This window comes from Trichosurus vulpecula, chromosome 8 (assembly GCF_011100635.1).
Source record: "Trichosurus vulpecula isolate mTriVul1 chromosome 8, mTriVul1.pri, whole genome shotgun sequence".
Lineage (NCBI taxonomy): Eukaryota > Metazoa > Chordata > Mammalia > Diprotodontia > Phalangeridae > Trichosurus > Trichosurus vulpecula.
This window is the reverse complement of record NC_050580.1, coordinates 83505696-83523835: the sequence shown is the minus strand read 5'-3', so window position 1 is coordinate 83523835 and position 18140 is coordinate 83505696. Positions and strand designations below refer to the sequence as shown.

General features: G+C 37.1%; 1 protein-coding gene across 1 annotated transcript in view; it reads left to right on the top strand.

Moving 5' to 3' along the window:
* Positions 1–18140, top strand: part of MARCHF5 (membrane associated ring-CH-type finger 5) — a 64614-nt gene that overhangs the window by 22639 nt on the left and 23835 nt on the right. Inside the window, exon 2 of the mRNA XM_036737210.1 lies at positions 5279–5481. Within this exon, the coding sequence (XP_036593105.1) occupies positions 5279–5481 (203 nt within the window). The remainder of the gene's footprint in view (positions 1–5278; positions 5482–18140) is intronic.

Here is an 18140-nt window from a genome sequence, read left to right as displayed (position 1 = left end):
ATTATCAAGGAGAACTGCCCTGATATTCTAGAGCCACAGGGCAAAATAGAAATTGAAAGAATCCACCGATCGCCTCCTCAAATAGATCCCAAAAAGAAAACTCCTAGGAACATTGTCGCCAAATTCCAGAGCTCCCAGGTCAAGGAGAAAATACTGCAGGCAACCAGAAAGAAACAATTTGAGTATTGTGGAAAAACAATCAGGATAACACAGGATCTGGCAGCTTCCACATTAAGGGATCAAAGGGCTTGGAATAGGATATTCCGGAGGTCAGTGGAGCTAGGATTAAAACCAAGAATCACCTACCCAGCAAAACTGAGTATCATGCTCCAAGGCAAAATATGGATTTTCAATAAAATAGAGGACTTTCAAGCTTTCTCAGTGAAAAGACCAGAACTGAATAGAAAATTTGACTTTCAAACACAAGCATCAAGAGAAGCATGAAAAGGTAAACAAGAAAGAAATCATAAGGGACTTACTAAAGTTGAACTGTTTTGTTTACATTCCTACTTGGAAAGATGATCTGTATGATTCATGAGACCTCAATATCGTAGTAGCTGAAAGGAATATGCATATATATATATGTATACATATATATACACATGTGTGTCTATGTATGTATATATGTAGGTATATATATATATACACACACAGAGGGTACAGGGTGAGTTGAATATGAAGGGATGATATCTAAAAAAAAAGATCAAATTAAGGGATAAGAGAGGAATATATTGAGAGAGGGAGAAAGGGAGAGATAGAATGGGGTAAATTATTTCACATAAAAGTGGCAAGAAAAACCAGTTCTCTAGGAAGGGAAGAGGGGGCAGGTGAGGAGGAATGAGTAAATCTTGGCTCTCATCAAATTTGACCTGAGGACGGAATACCATACACACTCAATTGGGTATCTTATCCCACAGGAAAGAAGGAGGAAGAAGATAAAAAAGGGGGGATGATAGAAGGGAGGGCAGACAGGGGGGAGGAGGTAATCAAAAACAAACACTTTCGAAAAGAGACAGGGTCAAGGGAGAAAATTCAATAAAGGGGGATAGGTTAGGAAGGAGCAAAACATAGTTAATCTTTCACAACTTGAGTGTTGTGGAAGGGTTTTACATAATGATACTCATGTGGCCTATGTTGAATTACTTGCCTTCTTAGGGAGGGTGGGTGGGAAGGGAAGAGGGGAGAGAATTTGGAACTCAAAGTTTTAAAAACAGACATTCAAAAGTTTTTTCATACAACTAGGAAATAAGATACACAGGCAATGGGGCATAGAAATTTATCTTGCCCTACAAGAAAGGAAGGGAAAAGGGGATGGGAGGGGAGTGGGGTGACAGAAGGGAGGGCTGACTGGGGAAAGGGGCAACCAGAATATATGCCATCTTGGAGTGGGCGGGAGGGTAGAAATGGGGAGAAAATTTGTAATTCAAACTCTTGTGAAAATCAATGCTGAAAACTAAATATATTAAAAAAAAGATTAAAAAAATAAAAATGAAACCTGAATTTTGGTAAGTACAAATTGAGATTATATCTTAATACACCTGGAAAAAAACTATCCAAAGGTCATACCTCTAATTTATTTACAAAGGAGGAAGAGGAAAAATTTGATAAATCCTTTGGGGACAGAAGATTGTAGCATTAAATAGGAGGGATATTAATCAGATACTTCTTTTCTGGCATATATAAGTAGAAATGATTTAGCTAGAGGCAGCTAGGTTGTACAGTAGATAGAGAGCTGGACCTGGAGTCAGAAAGATCTAAGTTCAAATCCAGGTTTAGACACTTACTTGCTTTGTGACTGTGGGCAAGTCACAACAGTTTCCTTGTCTATAAAATGGGAATAATAATAGCATCTACCTCACAGAGTGGTTGTGAGGATCAGATGAGATATTTGTAAAGTGCTTAGCACAGCCCCTGGCATGTAGTAGGTGCTACATATATGCTAGTTTTAGTAATAATAACTATTATTATTTTCTTCCTTTTGATGAGGGAGATGATTTGGAGGGGAAAGAGACTAGCAATAGTGTTGCCAGAAAAAGAAAAAAAAAGTTATTGACAAATTTAAAAAAGAAAGAACAAAAGAACAGAAGGGGAGTTCAGAAGAAGGTAGAGACAAGTTAGCTTGAAAAGCTCAAATAATAATAAAATGTTAATAAGTTACTGGTTTTTTCCCCTGAGCTCATATTTCAGCCAATATATTTACTTCCTTATTGAGATATTGGTTTTTGCTCCATTTTTGTCAGGTCTGCTGGTCTATTTACTCCTTTAAGTAGAACATGGTAATATGTAATCAACTAGAAATGTATCTGTAAGATATTGTGATACAAGGAATCCTCAAAACAGTCTTGTCAAGATTAAGAAATATTTATAGATACCCATTCTTTTCATTTTTCTCATGAATGCTTTTTCAGTTGTGTAATCTTTTTTCATCAGTGCACTAGACAGGAATTATAAGACCTGGATTCCAGTCCCAATTATGTTGCTGTGTGACTTTGGGCAAGTCCCTTAACCTGCTATATCACCAAAGCAATATTCACAGCACTGAAAGTGGCTATGAATATGCTGGTGTAGTTCTGAATTGCAAAATATAGCAGACTCTCTGTATGGAAGACAAAACCAAAATATTTATTCAGACAGCAGAAAGCCAAATCCCAACACCAGGAAACTGAATCCATCACAGCAACAAAGAAGTTTATACACAATAACAATGCAGGGGGCACCACCATCCCAAAGCCTTCCCGCTGCTTGGGCCTTCCTACAAACAAACACTCACAGCTAGCTGCTTCCCCTCTCTCCCTCAGCTCTAACTGCTCTGACCAACTTCCTTCTGTTCTACTCCTTCAAGAAGCTTCTCCCACCACAGGCTTCCTGTAATTTAGGCTTCCATGTGACTTAAGCAGATCACATGAGCCTATTAATGGATGGGAAGATCTTCAAATTTACATTACCATTATACCTCCTTAGACCTTAATTTCCTTATCTATTAAAAAGAAAGGAATGCAATTGGAGGTAATGATTTTCTAAGATCCCTTCCAGCATAGTAGAAATTCTTTAATTTTTGTGTTAAGTGTGTTCATCATAAGCATAAACCTCTTTTATAGTTAAATCTTTTTACTACCACATGCTAAGTGACATTAATTTCAGAGTTAGTTAGCAGGTTTTCACCCCCACAATTACCTGCCTCCAGTCATCACTATTGAATGACTTGAGATATTGTTGGATATTTCTTAACTTTTTGTCATGCTATTTTCTAATTAGATTTTTTAAATCAACAAAACCACCCCAAACTATATAATCTCCTAAAGAAGAAAAGACATACTAAGTAGAAATGGGCCTAGATTTATATACCTTTTGCTTTTTTCCATTTATTCTCTAATAATCTTAATCAAGTAAGGAATTAAATATAAAGTTATTAATAGAAGAGGAGAAGCCAAGAGCAAGGACAAACTTTAAAAACACAAAAACTGAAACTCCAATATAGTAATCGAGAATTTACCATATCTCTAGCATCATTGTAAATGAGCCATTTTTTCTAAGGATTCACTTTTCTAAGGATTCACTGTATTTTGTAGACAGGTTGTATCAGTAACTCAAACCCAAAGTACTACAAGATCTGGGTATTCTACAAATAATAAAACAAAGTGAAAAGACTAAAAAAAAAAAGAAGAAAATGTAAAGTATCTCATAGCAAAAACAATTGTGCTGAAAAACAGATACAGGAGAGCTATTTGGAGTCTAAACAAAATATTTCAAGAAATGATAAAAACTGCCCAAATCTCTTAGAACCATAAGGCAAAGTAAAAATAGAAATAATGCATGGGTCACCTCCTGAAAGAAACCCCAAGATGAAAACTGCCAAGAACCATACAGCCAAAATCCAGAGATTCCAGGTCAAAGAAAAAAATACTGCAAGCAACCAGAAAGAAATAATTTAAGAAATGAGGAGCCACAGTTAGGATCACAGAGGATGTAGCACCTATCACCAATAAAGGAGTAGAGATCTTGGAATACAATATTCCAAAAGACAGAAGAGATAGGCTTGCAACCAAGAATAACTTAGCAAAACTAATATACTACAGGAAAAAAAAACCTTTAATTAAATAGGCTTGTGAGCATTCCTGATGAAAATAGTTGCATGGAATCTTTGACACACAAACATAGGAGTTGGGAGAAACATAAAAAGAAGCTCTTTTTGCAGTGGCAAATAATTGGAAAAATTGGAGAGATGCCCATCAATTGAGGAATCTGATTGTGTTGAAAGATTTATGCAAACTGATGGCAGAGCCAAGTGTAGAACCAGGAAAGCAATTTATATACAATGACAACAGTATTGTAAAGGCAAATAACTTTTGAAAGACTTAGGAACTCTGATCAGCTTATAACTAACCATGATTCCAGAGGACTTGTGATGAAATATGTTATACCCACTTCTAAAGAGGTAAAAGACTCAGAATGCAGAATGAGACATTGTTAATGGGGTTTTTTGTTTGATTTAGTCTGGTGTTTTTCGGAGATGGCCAGTGTGGACTTTTGTTTTGCCTGACTGTATGTTTGTAACTTGGTTTTCTTTCTCGGTTTGAGGGTGAGGAGAGAAGACAAATTTTTGCTGATTAAAAAAGTAAAAATTTAAAAATTTAAAGGATAGGTTCTGGGGGACAGGTATTGAAAGTTTTCACTGTTGAAAAAGAAATGAAAAATGATCATGCAGCCTGGTATAATGGAATAAATGCTGGACATGAAGTTAGTTAAACTTACATTCACATTTTAACTCCACCTTTAACTGTGACCCCATGGATAAATCATTTAATCTCTTTGAACCCCAAGGTGTTCTCATTTGTGAAAATGGGGATACTACTTAAAATCGCAGGGTTTTGTGAAGAATTTCATGTACCTTAAAGCTTCTATATAAATGTAAGATGGATAAAGGTAGTAATTGTTATTGTTGTTGCTCTTTTATTTATATATCTTATCTTTGTCTCCGACTAGATCATAAACTTCTTAAGAACAAGAATTGTGCTGTTATGGTATTTTTTTTTCATCTTTGTAACCACCCAGTGTCTAACATAGGGCCTTTTGCATAGTAAATGCATATTAAATGTTTGAATTGAATTTGTTCATGAAGGCAAAATAAATTTTTGTTTCATTATGTTGTTTATTCATTATTTATTAAGTCCATATTTATCATATTGGATATAACTGTTAAAAATTTTCAGCATAAAGAATCTTTAATGTTTTGTTACCATTCTTGCTAACGTTCCAATGTATGGGTTTTTATTTCTAGAAGTTGCTGGGTATGTTTTGCTACTGATGAAGATGATCGAACAGCTGAGTGGGTGAGACCATGCAGGTGCAGAGGATCTACAAAATGGGTTCACCAAGCTTGTCTACAACGCTGGGTAGATGAAAAACAAAGAGGAAATAGTACAGCACGAGTGGCATGTCCTCAGTGCAATGCAGAATACTTAATAGTATTTCCAAAGTTGGGTAAGAGAAACTCTTATTAAATTTGAACATAATATATTTAAATCTTTTCATGTGCATGAATTCCAGGGAGCCATTTTAAATAGTGTCTATAACTTAGGTTAGCATATTTTCCTATAGCCACTTTGTAGTGTTCTTATTTGAGGATCATAAACATTTTTCTGTGCCTATGATTCATAGCATAATATGAACATATTCTCAAATATACATTGTAAACCTTTGTACTGATCAGTTGAGAATGGGAAAAAGAATTTACCTGTTTGATCATGATTAAGTAAAAGAGCTAAAATATGTTAAAACTTAAGTAATCCCTCTATCTCTAGATATATGATTGGGGGAAGAGAGCAATAATGTTTCATTTTCTTTCCTCACCCTCATTTTAATATTCTACTGCTTATTTTTAAATTCTCTCAGTCTGTTGTTTCACATTTGAATGATTGAGATTAGTAGAGCTCAAGTTGAATTTTCATAAAGTTTTTAGAAAAATTAATACTCAAACTCACCCAGCAGATTCTTATTTTGCAGTTTTCTTTCTTTAAAAACTATTTCTTTTCTGAGAATTAGAACTACAAGACATGACTGAAACACCTTCAAGAAACAGGAATGGGCATGCTGTCATGAGGTTATTGGAATGGAAAGGACTTGAAAAAATCTGGGCTCTGCGAAAGCCAGAACGAAAGAGTTTTAAGGAAAAATTGAAATAATTACACATGGAATTAAATCAAATGCATGCTTCTCACTCTCCTTGAACTTATTCTAAAAATGGGACAATTACAAATGCAGACAGATGTAGTAAAAATATTTTTCAAATGTAAAAATATACTTCAAATGAGCCACATACAAAATGCCTCCATATTTAGCTATTTTTTTTTTCTTTTTTAGCACAGAGTAGGGAAAAGTTGGAAAAAGTTATGCCTAAAAGAGGGAACAGAGAGGAAGTGAAGAAGCCAAAGATAACCTTCTGTCAGATTCCAGGCAACAAAAGCAGTATCTTACTCCATTCCATATGCTCCTAGCCTTACTTGCCTCTGCTGGCTACTCTGTCTCTTACTCATTCTTGGGGGATTAGTGGGTGTTTTTTGTTACTGAGCACATGTGGAGAGTTCAGGTTCAAAAAATATAGAGGACATCTATACAGCCTTCATTCTTGCTACTTTGGGGACCGCCTTTCTTCTTTCCAGTTCCAGTGAATTGTATGTATGTCTGCCTTTAGCCAGTTTAAAGGTAACTGTTTCAAGTAGTCAATAGCAATTATAGTTATTTCTTTGTGGATCTTTTGTAAGGCAAGTTGTGTGTCTTGCATAATTCCAGACCCTGACGTAACATTGATCAACTCTGCCAAAAGAATTTAGAGCAATTTCTCAAACTGGAAGTTGTAATCCCTCAGGAATCACAAAGGCTGATTATCATACATTGCTTTTCTTTTAAGCATAAACCGGACTTCAGTACACATTCTTTGGCCTGACTTTCCCCCTTGGCCAGTTATATGCATCTTGCTTTCTGTTCCCTTTCACCTTCCTTTCAAGTGGCCATTATATCTCTTAAGACTCTTCTAATTGCCTTTGCCTTTCATTCTATTTTTCTGCTCCTTCTTTCTCAGCTACACAAAATTATTCTGGATTGACCTCTTCCTTCCAACGTGTTGCCCCAGACAACTAGCTGATCTTGACTGTTTGGCTGGAGGAGGGTTATTCAGTGATTTAGAGTTTGAGAGCTGATGTTTCAGAGTAAAATCATTGTGAAATTTGAGAGGTGAGGAATTTAACTACCCTCATGAGTCTGCATCTTGATTTTCTTAAACTGTGAGATGCAATGAAAATTTTTCCAGGCCTCAGATCTAAGTATTTGAAAGACTTATGAAGGCTATGATTAAACTGACAGAAAACATATGTGCCCACGAGCTTCCAGATATTTGTTTATGCTTAGTACATTAATAGATTGTGTTTGTGTTGGTTAATGTTGTCTTCTCAATGTAATAATGCAAAGCTGTAATTGATGCCTTCTTTATTAAGGGATAGAGTTGTTAACATGAAAATGGTCTTTGATGATGTGATAAATTATCCTTATCTTTTCTATTAACCTCTTGATACTTTTTCTGTTATCTTCTTGATACATCAAAAAGCACCTAAAGATGACAACAAAATGAATAAGCCATTGTGCATTATTTATAATTAGCCTTATGGTATTAACCGTGACATAAACACACAAAAGCATACATAGTTGTATTTAGTGTGCATACATCTACATAAATTTACAGTTAATTTTCAGATTAAATTTTTTAAAAAAATTTTCTAACCGTATGTTGTTTCTCTGCTCCATACAGACACACTTTATTCTTTCTCATGTAACCAGGACCATTTATATTAATTTCCTATATTTGAGTGCATAGCAAAGAAAGACCTGATGCACAAAGCCAGGAAAAGAGTAACTGGGGATGGTGAAGTCTACTTAAAGCTTCCTAAGTCAACAATGAGGAACACTGGGCGGCCTGATAAACTGTGATTTATGTTTGTTACCAAAAAGAAGGTTACTTTTTAAATGAGAACTTTTAAATCAACCACAATATTTTCCTTTGCTTTAAATTTCTAAAAGTATCCTACTTTTTGTTGTTGTTGAATGAGTTCAGAGTTGTTATTTGTATCCTATACACAGTGATTAGCATACTTTATTAAAATACATGCAAGAGAGAAATATCTTTTTTGCAAAAGCAAGTATACTATGTGTCAAAATGTATCCGTTTTGCTGTGTTCACATTAAACCTAACTCTAATTAGCCCTCACCTTAATTGCCCCTTTAGTCCTTTAGTGAGCACTCTCCATTATAATGATACTTTACCCCAGAACTGACTTTTTAGTCTTTCAAAATACAAATATTTCACTAAATCTTATAAACGGTGAAATATTCTTAGCCATTCATAGAAAAGACAGGACACATAACCAACTGGAATTGGCCATTACATTTGTAATCTGCTGCACCGACAATCTACCTTGACTGTGTTACATGGGAGACATTGGCACAGGACTGCTCAGCATGGTATTCCTACATCAGAAAAGATGCTGTGCTCTATGAGCAAAGCAGAATTGAAACAGCTCAAAGGAAAGGCAGAATGCGCAAGTTCGGAGTATCCACCCCAACACGGACTATTTGTGCCCAACCTGTGGTAGAGCATTCCAAGCTTGTATTGGTCTGTAAGCACTGGGGATACAAAAAAAGGCAAAAGAAAGTCCTTGCCTTCAAGGAGCTCACAATATAGTAGGGGAGAGACAATAAGTAAACAAATATATACAAACAAGCTAAATAGGAAATAATTAAAATAGGGAAAGCTCTAGAATTAAGAAGGGTTGGAAAAGGCTTACTGTAGAAGATAGGATTTTAGCTGGCACGCGAAGGTAGGTAGGAGGGGGAGTGGAGTAGGAAGAGCATTCCAGGTATGGGGACAGCCAGAGAAAATGCCCAGAGCTGAGAGATGGAGTGTCTTATTTACAGAATTGCTAGGAGGTATAGATCAGGGCTGTCCAAAATGAGGCCCCCAGTGCAGCTGCCTACAAGCACAGAAATTTACATAAACGCTTTGGTAAACGAAGCCAAGCTACTGAAGAGCTCTCACTGAAATGACAAATTAAAATATATTGTCTATTGTTTCAATAAAAAGCTAAGGTTGGACAGACCTGGTATAGATAACAGGCTACATCAGGATAAACAGTAGTTAAGGATAATATGATAGTTATTGAGATAAGGTAATGTTTTTGAAGTCCTTTGAAATCCCAGCTGGGAAGTTGAGATGTCCTTGGATGTGGTACAAGGTTAAGGATGAAAAGGTACTTTAGAAGCAGTTGTGTAACCGTGATTAAATGGGATCCATTATTGACTCGTTCCACCAGTATCTCTCTCCTGCCCCCTTTTGGGGTGGGGGGGGAAGCAGCAGTTGTTGGTAATGGGGACTGGACCTAATAATAAAATGTAGCTACCATGTAACCACGTTGTAGGAGCAGTCTCTGAAAGGGCTATTATAAGAGTCTGTCCCATCTCTTCTTTTTCTCCTCTGGAGTTTGAGTCCCTTTGTTTATGGTTTGGGGTAATAATCATTTTTAAAAGGAAAAGAAAGTAATACCTTAATTGAACAAGGCCAAATTTGTTAACAGAACCCCTCAGGTTTTATTTTTTATGACATACCAAAATCATTCTAGCAGAGATGTTTAAAAAAAACAAACTACCAATTGCAAATATATTCATTTTTTTAAACCAGTCTCCCCACACTTATTAGTGTCACAGGACATGTGTTTGTTTGCAGACCCAGAGTGATCCATGGAAGCACATTTATAGAGCTGCATATAGTTCTGTAAACCTGGGCATTCATATGAGCACATTATATATTTGTGTGTGTGTAGGGTCCATTTGGCTTTACTTTTTTACTTCTAAAATGAATTTTGTCAGTACTGACTGTTTTCTGTGAATTGCTATAGCTACAACCAAGAGAAAGTGAAAAACTTTATGCCAATGTCTGGAATTTGTCTTCTTTTCTTAATTCCTTTACCCGTTGTTTTGGTCCCAAGTTCTTGGGCCCTGTGTTTGTCAGGAGCAACTGCACTATGGCTTAGTAATACTATTTGTTTTCCAGACTGTCATGGACTCTCATATTCACTTAGCTTTTTCTTGATAGGAGAAGCAGCATGAGACAGAGAAGAGGTAGTGAATTGGGAGTGAAAAGCCCTGGGTTTGAGTTTTGGCTCTGCCGCTTACTAGCCGCGAGGCACGAGAAAAACCAGTTAACCTCTCTGAGTCTGCTTTACAGAATTGTTGTGAGGAAAAAACTGACAACAAACTTGCTGAAGATACTCTCTTTCATGCCTCTAGAAGGGTGGCAAGGAACCTAACCTTGGTGCTAGCAGATAGAGAGGATGTCCATTGTACCACCTACAACAACTAGTAACAGAGTTACTTAGAGGCCCTTATGTACTCATTGGTGCAACTACCAGTATCTCCACCCCCAACCACACCATACCAGAGAACCATTGCTTTGACACTATTGGTTGTGAATGTAAAGAATTTCATATTTTGAATGTAAAAGGAGGAAAAAGCAGAAATAGTTAACCAGTGTGCCAATTTCCAATGAAGATTGATCTGCCTATGTGGTAGTTCTCCCATCCAAAAAATACAATCTCTCACGTTGCCATATTTTTTTTCACATTATTTTATTGCTTAACCTGGGCTTATCTTTGTCAATTCAGATTCAGTCAGCTTGCTGTCCTCTTAACATCTGAGATCAGCTTTCCTAAGGAAATGAGAGTTTCAGTTATGAGGTAAGAATAAGAGGTATTCTTAGAGCATGAAGCACTCAGGGTGAAGGAAAAGATGGCCTGAGTAGAAGTGCCATAGCAAGAGTTTCATGTAGCATGAAGAGCTTAGCACTTAAGAGAGAATGTCAAAAATAAGCTTCACAGATTTCAGAATTTTTTCTAGGCTTTGTCTCTAGGAAACTGGGAGAACATTCTTTTCTTCCTTCTCCCTCCTCTACCAAATTAACCCTGGTCTTCAGGATCCAGATCTGGCTAGTACATTCTTGATTATTGGTTTCTCTGGGCTCACCTGGGGCCAAACCACCATTTATGCAATCAGTTCTGGGGGAAATAATTGAGTTCTGACTTCCAGACATCCAGCTACAAAATAGTATTAGCCTAGACTTCTATTTTTTCTCCTTTTGTTGCTGGTGATTTTAGTTATGCTTCTTTTTGCCTTTTTGTGACCTCTTTCTGCAGTATCATGTTTCTGATCTTTAAATTCTAGGTTTATGAAGATTGCTGTTAATTTTCAATTTTTACCTGATTTTACCTTTATGAAAAATGCTTGGCAAAGAGAAGAAGGGTGTAATACAATTTGCTGTGGGTACAGAGTGTCTTAAGGAGTGACCTTGGTGCTTCTTGAACCCAGTTAAACACCATTAGTGCATAAATAGACCATTCTGAAAACTTTAGTATCCTCAGTATAATGTATTTTACCTTTCTAATATACCTTAACTTCTCACTGTTTCTTAATATACTTTAATGCTTTTAGTACTGTGGATGTATCATCAGTTAGATCAGCATAGCCCACTATCTTTAGTGACTTCTAAACTCATTTCACCAACATCAACCTTTCTAAATGTTATAATCGAGTTTGAGTTGATTAGTGGACAATGACATTACCTTACTTCTTAAGCTTAATGACTTCAGTATTATTGCTTCTCAGTGCACAGGCATGACAGTCCACTGACCTAAGCCTTTTTCCTTAGGATTCCAGTGCACCTCACTTAAATTGACAACTTCATGTCACATTTCATAGAGAAAATCAAGACATCAGCCTGTCTCTATCTTGGCATCTCTCCTTTTATCCTTTCCTGAAATCTTGGAGGAAGAAATGTCTCTTCTCATCTATAAAGTTAATAAGTTTGTCCCATTACTCCCCACTTACTCATTACCGCTATCATATCATCATTGTGTGTTACATAGACAGGATTTGTGGAGTGTATATCTTGTATGAGCTTTGCGACTTTGATGGTATTTCTACATTGATTATCTTCACAATGTCCCTGAGCAGAGCAGAAATTATCCCCGTTTTTGTAGTGAAGAAGTTGATTCAGGTTAAAGAACACGTCCAAGATCACATGGATGCTAATTGACAGAATCAGCACTAGAATCTGTGTCTTCTGACTCAGCCTTCCAAGGGACTTCTCCCGTGTCCAGTATCTCCTTGTTTAGTGATGAGCTTTTCATTCCCCATTAGTTTCATCCTGCCAACTTAAACATTTCCCTTCTGTTTAAAAAATAAAGATAAAATTTAAACTTTCTGAAATGATTAACACTTTTCAAACATCACTAAATTTTCTTCATTCCTTTAACAGCAAAATGCCTTAAGTAAGTGGTTTTATACTGTAATTAACCTTCTACAGTCTGGTATCTATTCTTAAGTCATCACTGGACAAGATTGTAGTAACTTGTGAATTGCCAGAATCGGGAACCTTTTTCAGACTTCTTCCCTGTCCTCTGCTACAGTAGACACAATGATTGATTGTTCTTTGCTCCTGAAACATTCTTTCCTGTAGCTACTTTTATACGATGCTATCGTAATACTTCTGCTTTTTACTATTCTATCCATCTCCCTGATTCTCCTTCTTTCTGCTTAATTGTGAATGCCCATAATTTCTCTCAAAGTTCACTCCTTTAGTATTCCCTTCGTCTCATAGTTTCAGTGAAGGCAAACTAATTTAGACCTCCATCTCTTATATTATCTTTGCATCTCAGTCCAATATCTCCAGCTTCCTATAGGACGTTTCTGCATGGATCCTCAAAATCTTTATGTATCCTTAAACTCAACATGTCTGAAATTTCTCAAACTGTCTCTTCTTCTCAGTTTCTCCAGTTTTGTACAGAATTATCATTCTCACCTGGAATTAACCCTTTCTCTTCCTCTACTCTTAATAGACAATGTCATAGTCTTGTCAATTATTTTTCTTCTATGTGTCACATCCAACAGTTTTTCATTCCTGTAGCCACCAACTTCTTCTAAGCCTCCATTACCTCTGTAAGATTACTACAATAGCCTAGTGAGAGAACATGAGAGTTGGTATGATAGGCCAGACCTGCCATCCATACTTTCAGTATTCTGGTGGCTTAAGGGCCATTTTGTTCATTTAAAGATAGACAGTCCACCAGTCTCACTTGATTTCCCTTTATAATCCGTTATGCATATCATCCATGATTTTATCTAACCATTTTTCAAAGCTGTTTGTTTTCAGCAAGTATCATCTCCTAGTCAAGAATAAGTAAAGCTTGTTTTTGGCATTCTCTAACCCCCTAGTACTGTTCTCTCCTTACAGAGTATAATTTTAACACATTTCCTTTTCTTCTTAGTTCCTCCTGCTTAACTCCTGGGGAAGCCTCTTAATGGCTTTCACTCCCTTTTCTCTCAAACCTGCCTCCTACCTTTTAGGAGATCAAAAGGTACTCTTAGCTATTCTTCAAAAGCATCTCTTAAAGCATCTCTCCAAAGTCCCTTGATATATACCTCAAACTATCCTTTTATCTATTGGTTTCTTGCTCCCAGAATATCTTATACTAACCTCTCCTTAATTCCTTATGATAAAATGAAAGGCATATTAGACTGGGAATCAGAATCATTGAATTTTCATTTTAGAGCTGGGAACAACCTGGAGATTGTCTAGTTCTGGGGTCAACTGCCTGCTTTTGTATGGCTGCAAGCTATCTATATATAATATTTTAAATTGTAAAAAAAAAACATTCTTGGCTCCTTGGAGACCCTTTGTCCAAACCACCCCATTTTAGACCTACTTTTCTAGTCCAGACTTAGCTACTGACTTGCTGTTTGACTTTGAGCCAATGATTTAACTTCTCTGGGTCTAGCACTTTTGGTAAAATGAGGAGGTTAGACTGGATGATCTCTAACATTCTGTGATTCTGAGGTCATGAAACCAGCTAGATGGCAAATTAGTCACTTTCCCTAAACCATTTCAACTTTCCTCCAGAATAAGCAATTATCTACCAGATAAAGTGAAATTAAAGCTAGATCCACAGGAGAAAGAAGACAGAACCCCACCCAATAAACATCATTTACCGTTGCTCCTCCACCAGCTTCTGTGATTGGTAGCATTACAAGCTAACAAGCATAAGTTTTTACAGGGCCCATCTTGGTACGTGTTGCAGAAACACTGCCTGCAACATTTCATTCTATACCCTTTCTCTACCTTAAGAAAAACAGTAGATGCTGATTCAGGCTAACCAGATATGAAAAGGAAGCAGAGGGAAGATTGAGGCAGGGTACCAAGAATGGCAACTAAGCATTGGGCCTAAAGAAAAGGGGACAGAAACCCAGCAGGGGGCCAGTCCTGTTCCCACAGAGGATACTCCAAGGAGGAACTCAGACCGGCAAATTCTTTATATCCACTGAAAGAAAGTGAGGCAGCCTTACAGCTTAATTTTCCAGCATATTTTCACCAGTAAAGGGCAAAGGACTGAAAGATGGGCATATAAAAACATTTTAAAATCTCAAACACCAGATATTTCAAGAGAAAAAAAAAAACTTCAATGAAAACCCAGTAGAAAAAGAGATAAATCAATAGGGGATCTCTAGAAAGAAGCATGAACAAATGCTCAGAGAGAATATGAAGCTGTCTTAATAAATATAATACAAAGGAAAGGGCATTAATGTCTGAACTCCAAAAAACCATAGAATAATAACTAAAAACATGAGAATGGTTCACAAGAGATATGACATCTATAAATGAAGTAATAAGTAATGAATTAATGTAGGCCAGAACTTGGAGCTCTTTTTTTTTTTTTGAACTGTAGTTCCTTTATTGAGGAAGAGAAAACAGTTTTTGTTGTTGTTGTTTAATTATTTATTTAATATTTTTAGTTTTCAGCATTGATTTCCACAAGATTTTGAATTACAAATTTTCTCCCCATTTCTACCCTCCCCCTCACTCCAAGATGGCATATATTCTGATTGCCCCATTCCCCAGTCAGCCCTCCCTTCTGTTACCCCTCTCCCCTCCATACCCTTTTCCCTTACTTTTTTGTAGGGCAAGATAAATTTCTATGCCCCAGTGCTGATATATCTTATTTCCCAGTTGCATGCAAAAACAACTTTTTTTTTGAGCATCTGCTTTTACAACTTTGAGTTCCAAATTCTCTCCCCTCTTCCCTCCCCACCCGCCCTCCCTAAGAAGGCAAGCAATTCAACATAGGCCACACGTGTATCACGCAAAACCCTTCCACAATACTCATGTTGTGAGAGACTAACTGTATTTTGCTCCTTCCTACCCTGTCCCCCTTTATTCAATTTTCTCCCTTGACCCTGTCCCTTTTCAAAAGCGTTTGCTTTTCATTACCTCCTCCCCCTATCTATCCTCCCTTCTATGGTCCCCCCTTTTTTATCTCCTTCCTCCTTCTTTCCCATGGGGTAAGATACCCAGTTGAGTGTGTATGTTATAGCCTCCTCAGGTCAAATCCAGTGAGAGCAAAATTCACTCATTCCCCCTCACCTGCCCCCTCTTCCCTTCCAACAGAACTGCTTTTTCTTGCCACTTTTATGCGAGATAATTTACCCCATTCTATCTCTCCATTTCTCCCTCTCTCATTCCTTAATTTGATTTTATTTTTTTAGATATATCCCTTCATGTTCAACTTACCCTGTGCCCTCTGTGTATATATATATATATATATATATATATATATATATATATATATATATATATATATATATATATATATATATATATATATATATTCCCTTCAACTACCCTAATACTGATGTCTCATGAATTATACACATCATCTTTCCATGTAGGAATGTAAACAAAACAGTTCAACTTTAGTAAGTCCCTTATGATTTCTCTTTCTTGTTTACCTTTTCATGCTTCTCTTGATGCTTGTGTTTGAAAGTCAGATTTTCTATTCAGCTGTGGTCTTTTCACTGAAGAAGCCTGAAAGTCCTCTTTTTTATTGAAAGTCCATATTTTACCTTGGAGCATGATACTCAGTTTTGCCGGGTAGGTGATTCTTGGTTTTAATCCTAGCTCCATTGACCTCCAGAATATCATATTCCAAGCCCTTCGATCCCTTAATGTAGAAGCTGCTAGATCTTGTGTAATCTTAATTGTGTTTCCACATTACTCAAATGGTTTCTTTCTGACTGCTTGCAGTATTTTCTGCTTGATCTGGGAGCTCTGGAATTTGGCAACAATGTTCCTAGGAGTTTTCTTTTTGGGATCTTTTTCAGGAGGCGATCTGTGGATTCTTTCAATTTCTATTTTACCCTCTGGCTCTAGAATGTCAGGGCAATTTTCCTTGATAATTTCTTGAAAGATGATATCTAGGCTCTTTTTTTGATCATGGCTTTCAGGTAGTCCAGTAATTTTAAAATTCTCTCTCCTGGATCTGTTTTCCAGGTCAGTGGTTTTTCCAATGAGATATTTCACGTTGTCTTCCATTTTTTCATTCCTTTGTTTCTGTTTTATAATATCTTGTGATTTCTCATAAAGTTACTAGCTTCTACTTGCTCCAATCTAATTTTTAAGGTAGTATTTTCTTCAGTGGTCTTTTGGACCTCCTTTTCCATTTGGCTAATTCTGCCTTTCAAGGCATTCTTCTCCTCACTGGCTTTTTGGAGCTCTTTTGCCATTTGAGTTAGTCTATTTTTTAAGGTGTTATTTTCTTCAGTATTTTTTTGGGTCTTCTTTAGCAAATCATTGACTTGTTTTTCATGGTTTTCTCTCATCACTCTCATTTCTCTTCCCAGTTTTTCCTCTGCTTCTCTTACTTGCTTTTCCAAATCCTTTTTGAGCTCTTACTTGGCCTGAGAGCAGTTCATGTTTTTCTTGGAGGCTTTTGATGTAGGCTCTTTGACTTTGTTGACTTCTTCTGGCTGTGTGTTTTGGTCTTCTTTGTCACCAAAAAAAGATTCCAGAGTATGAGTCTGAGTCTGAGTCCGTTTTTGCTGCCTGTTCATGTTCCCAGCCAACTACTTGACCCTTGAGCTTTTTGTAAAGGTATGACTGCTTGCAGAGTATAGAGTATTTTGTCCCAAGCTTGAGGGGCTGTGCTGCTGTTTTCAGAGCTATTTCTACACAGCAAACTCTGCCATGCCTGTGCTACTCCTCCCCCAAGAACCACCAACCTGGACCATGACTCAGATCCAAGCAGACTCTGCACTCCTGCTCTGATCTGCCACTTAATTTCTCCTACCAGGTGGGCCTGGGGCCGGAAGCAACTGCAGCTGTAGCTCTGGAAGCAGCCTCAGAGCTGCCCAGGGGGGCGGTGGCCAACCTTGGACTCCTTTCCCTCTGTCCCAGCAGTTTTTTCCCACTAACCTGCTCTGTTGTCTTTGGTGTTTGTGGGTTGAGAAGTCTGGTAATTGCCACAGCTCAGTGATTCAGGGCCTTGTGGCCTGTTCCACCCAGCTCCCAGTCTGGTTGGCCCAGGCACGGCACAGGCTGGACACTGCTCTGCTCCCAGCTGCCTGCGATAGATCTTATCCAGCGACCATCCGTGCTGTCCTGGACTGGAGCCCTGCTTCCCTCTGCTATTTTGTGGGTTTGCAGTTCTAGAACGTTTTCAGAGCCATTTTTATAGGTGTTTGGAGGGACCTGGGGGAGAGCTTAGGCAAGTCCCTGCTTTCCAGCCACCATCTTCAACTTGGAGCTCTTAATGCAAAATTAAACTCAGATGTAGGAAAAAATGAATCCACAATTAAGAATCTTTCTAAAAAAAGTGAAAGAGAGGTTAACAGATTTGGAACACGTTAATATTCACATGAAGGAAAACCTGGAAAAACACAACAATTTTGAACAGTATTAAAAGACAACAGTATTAAAAAGCAAACAAACCATGAATTCTACATAAGTCAAAGCAACTAAAGTTGAAGAAGGAATATATAGAAATAATCTAAGGATCATAAGTCTTCCAAAATAACAGTAACAACAGCAGCTAGCATTTATATAGGATTTTAAGATTTGCAAAACACTTCACATGTTACCATATTTGATTCTTACAACAACCTTCTTATGTTTGTTTTTATCATCCCCATTTTACAGATGAGGAAACAGGCTAAGACTTAAGTGACTTGCCCAAGGGTTACATAGTTATTAAGTGTCTAAAACAGGATTTGAA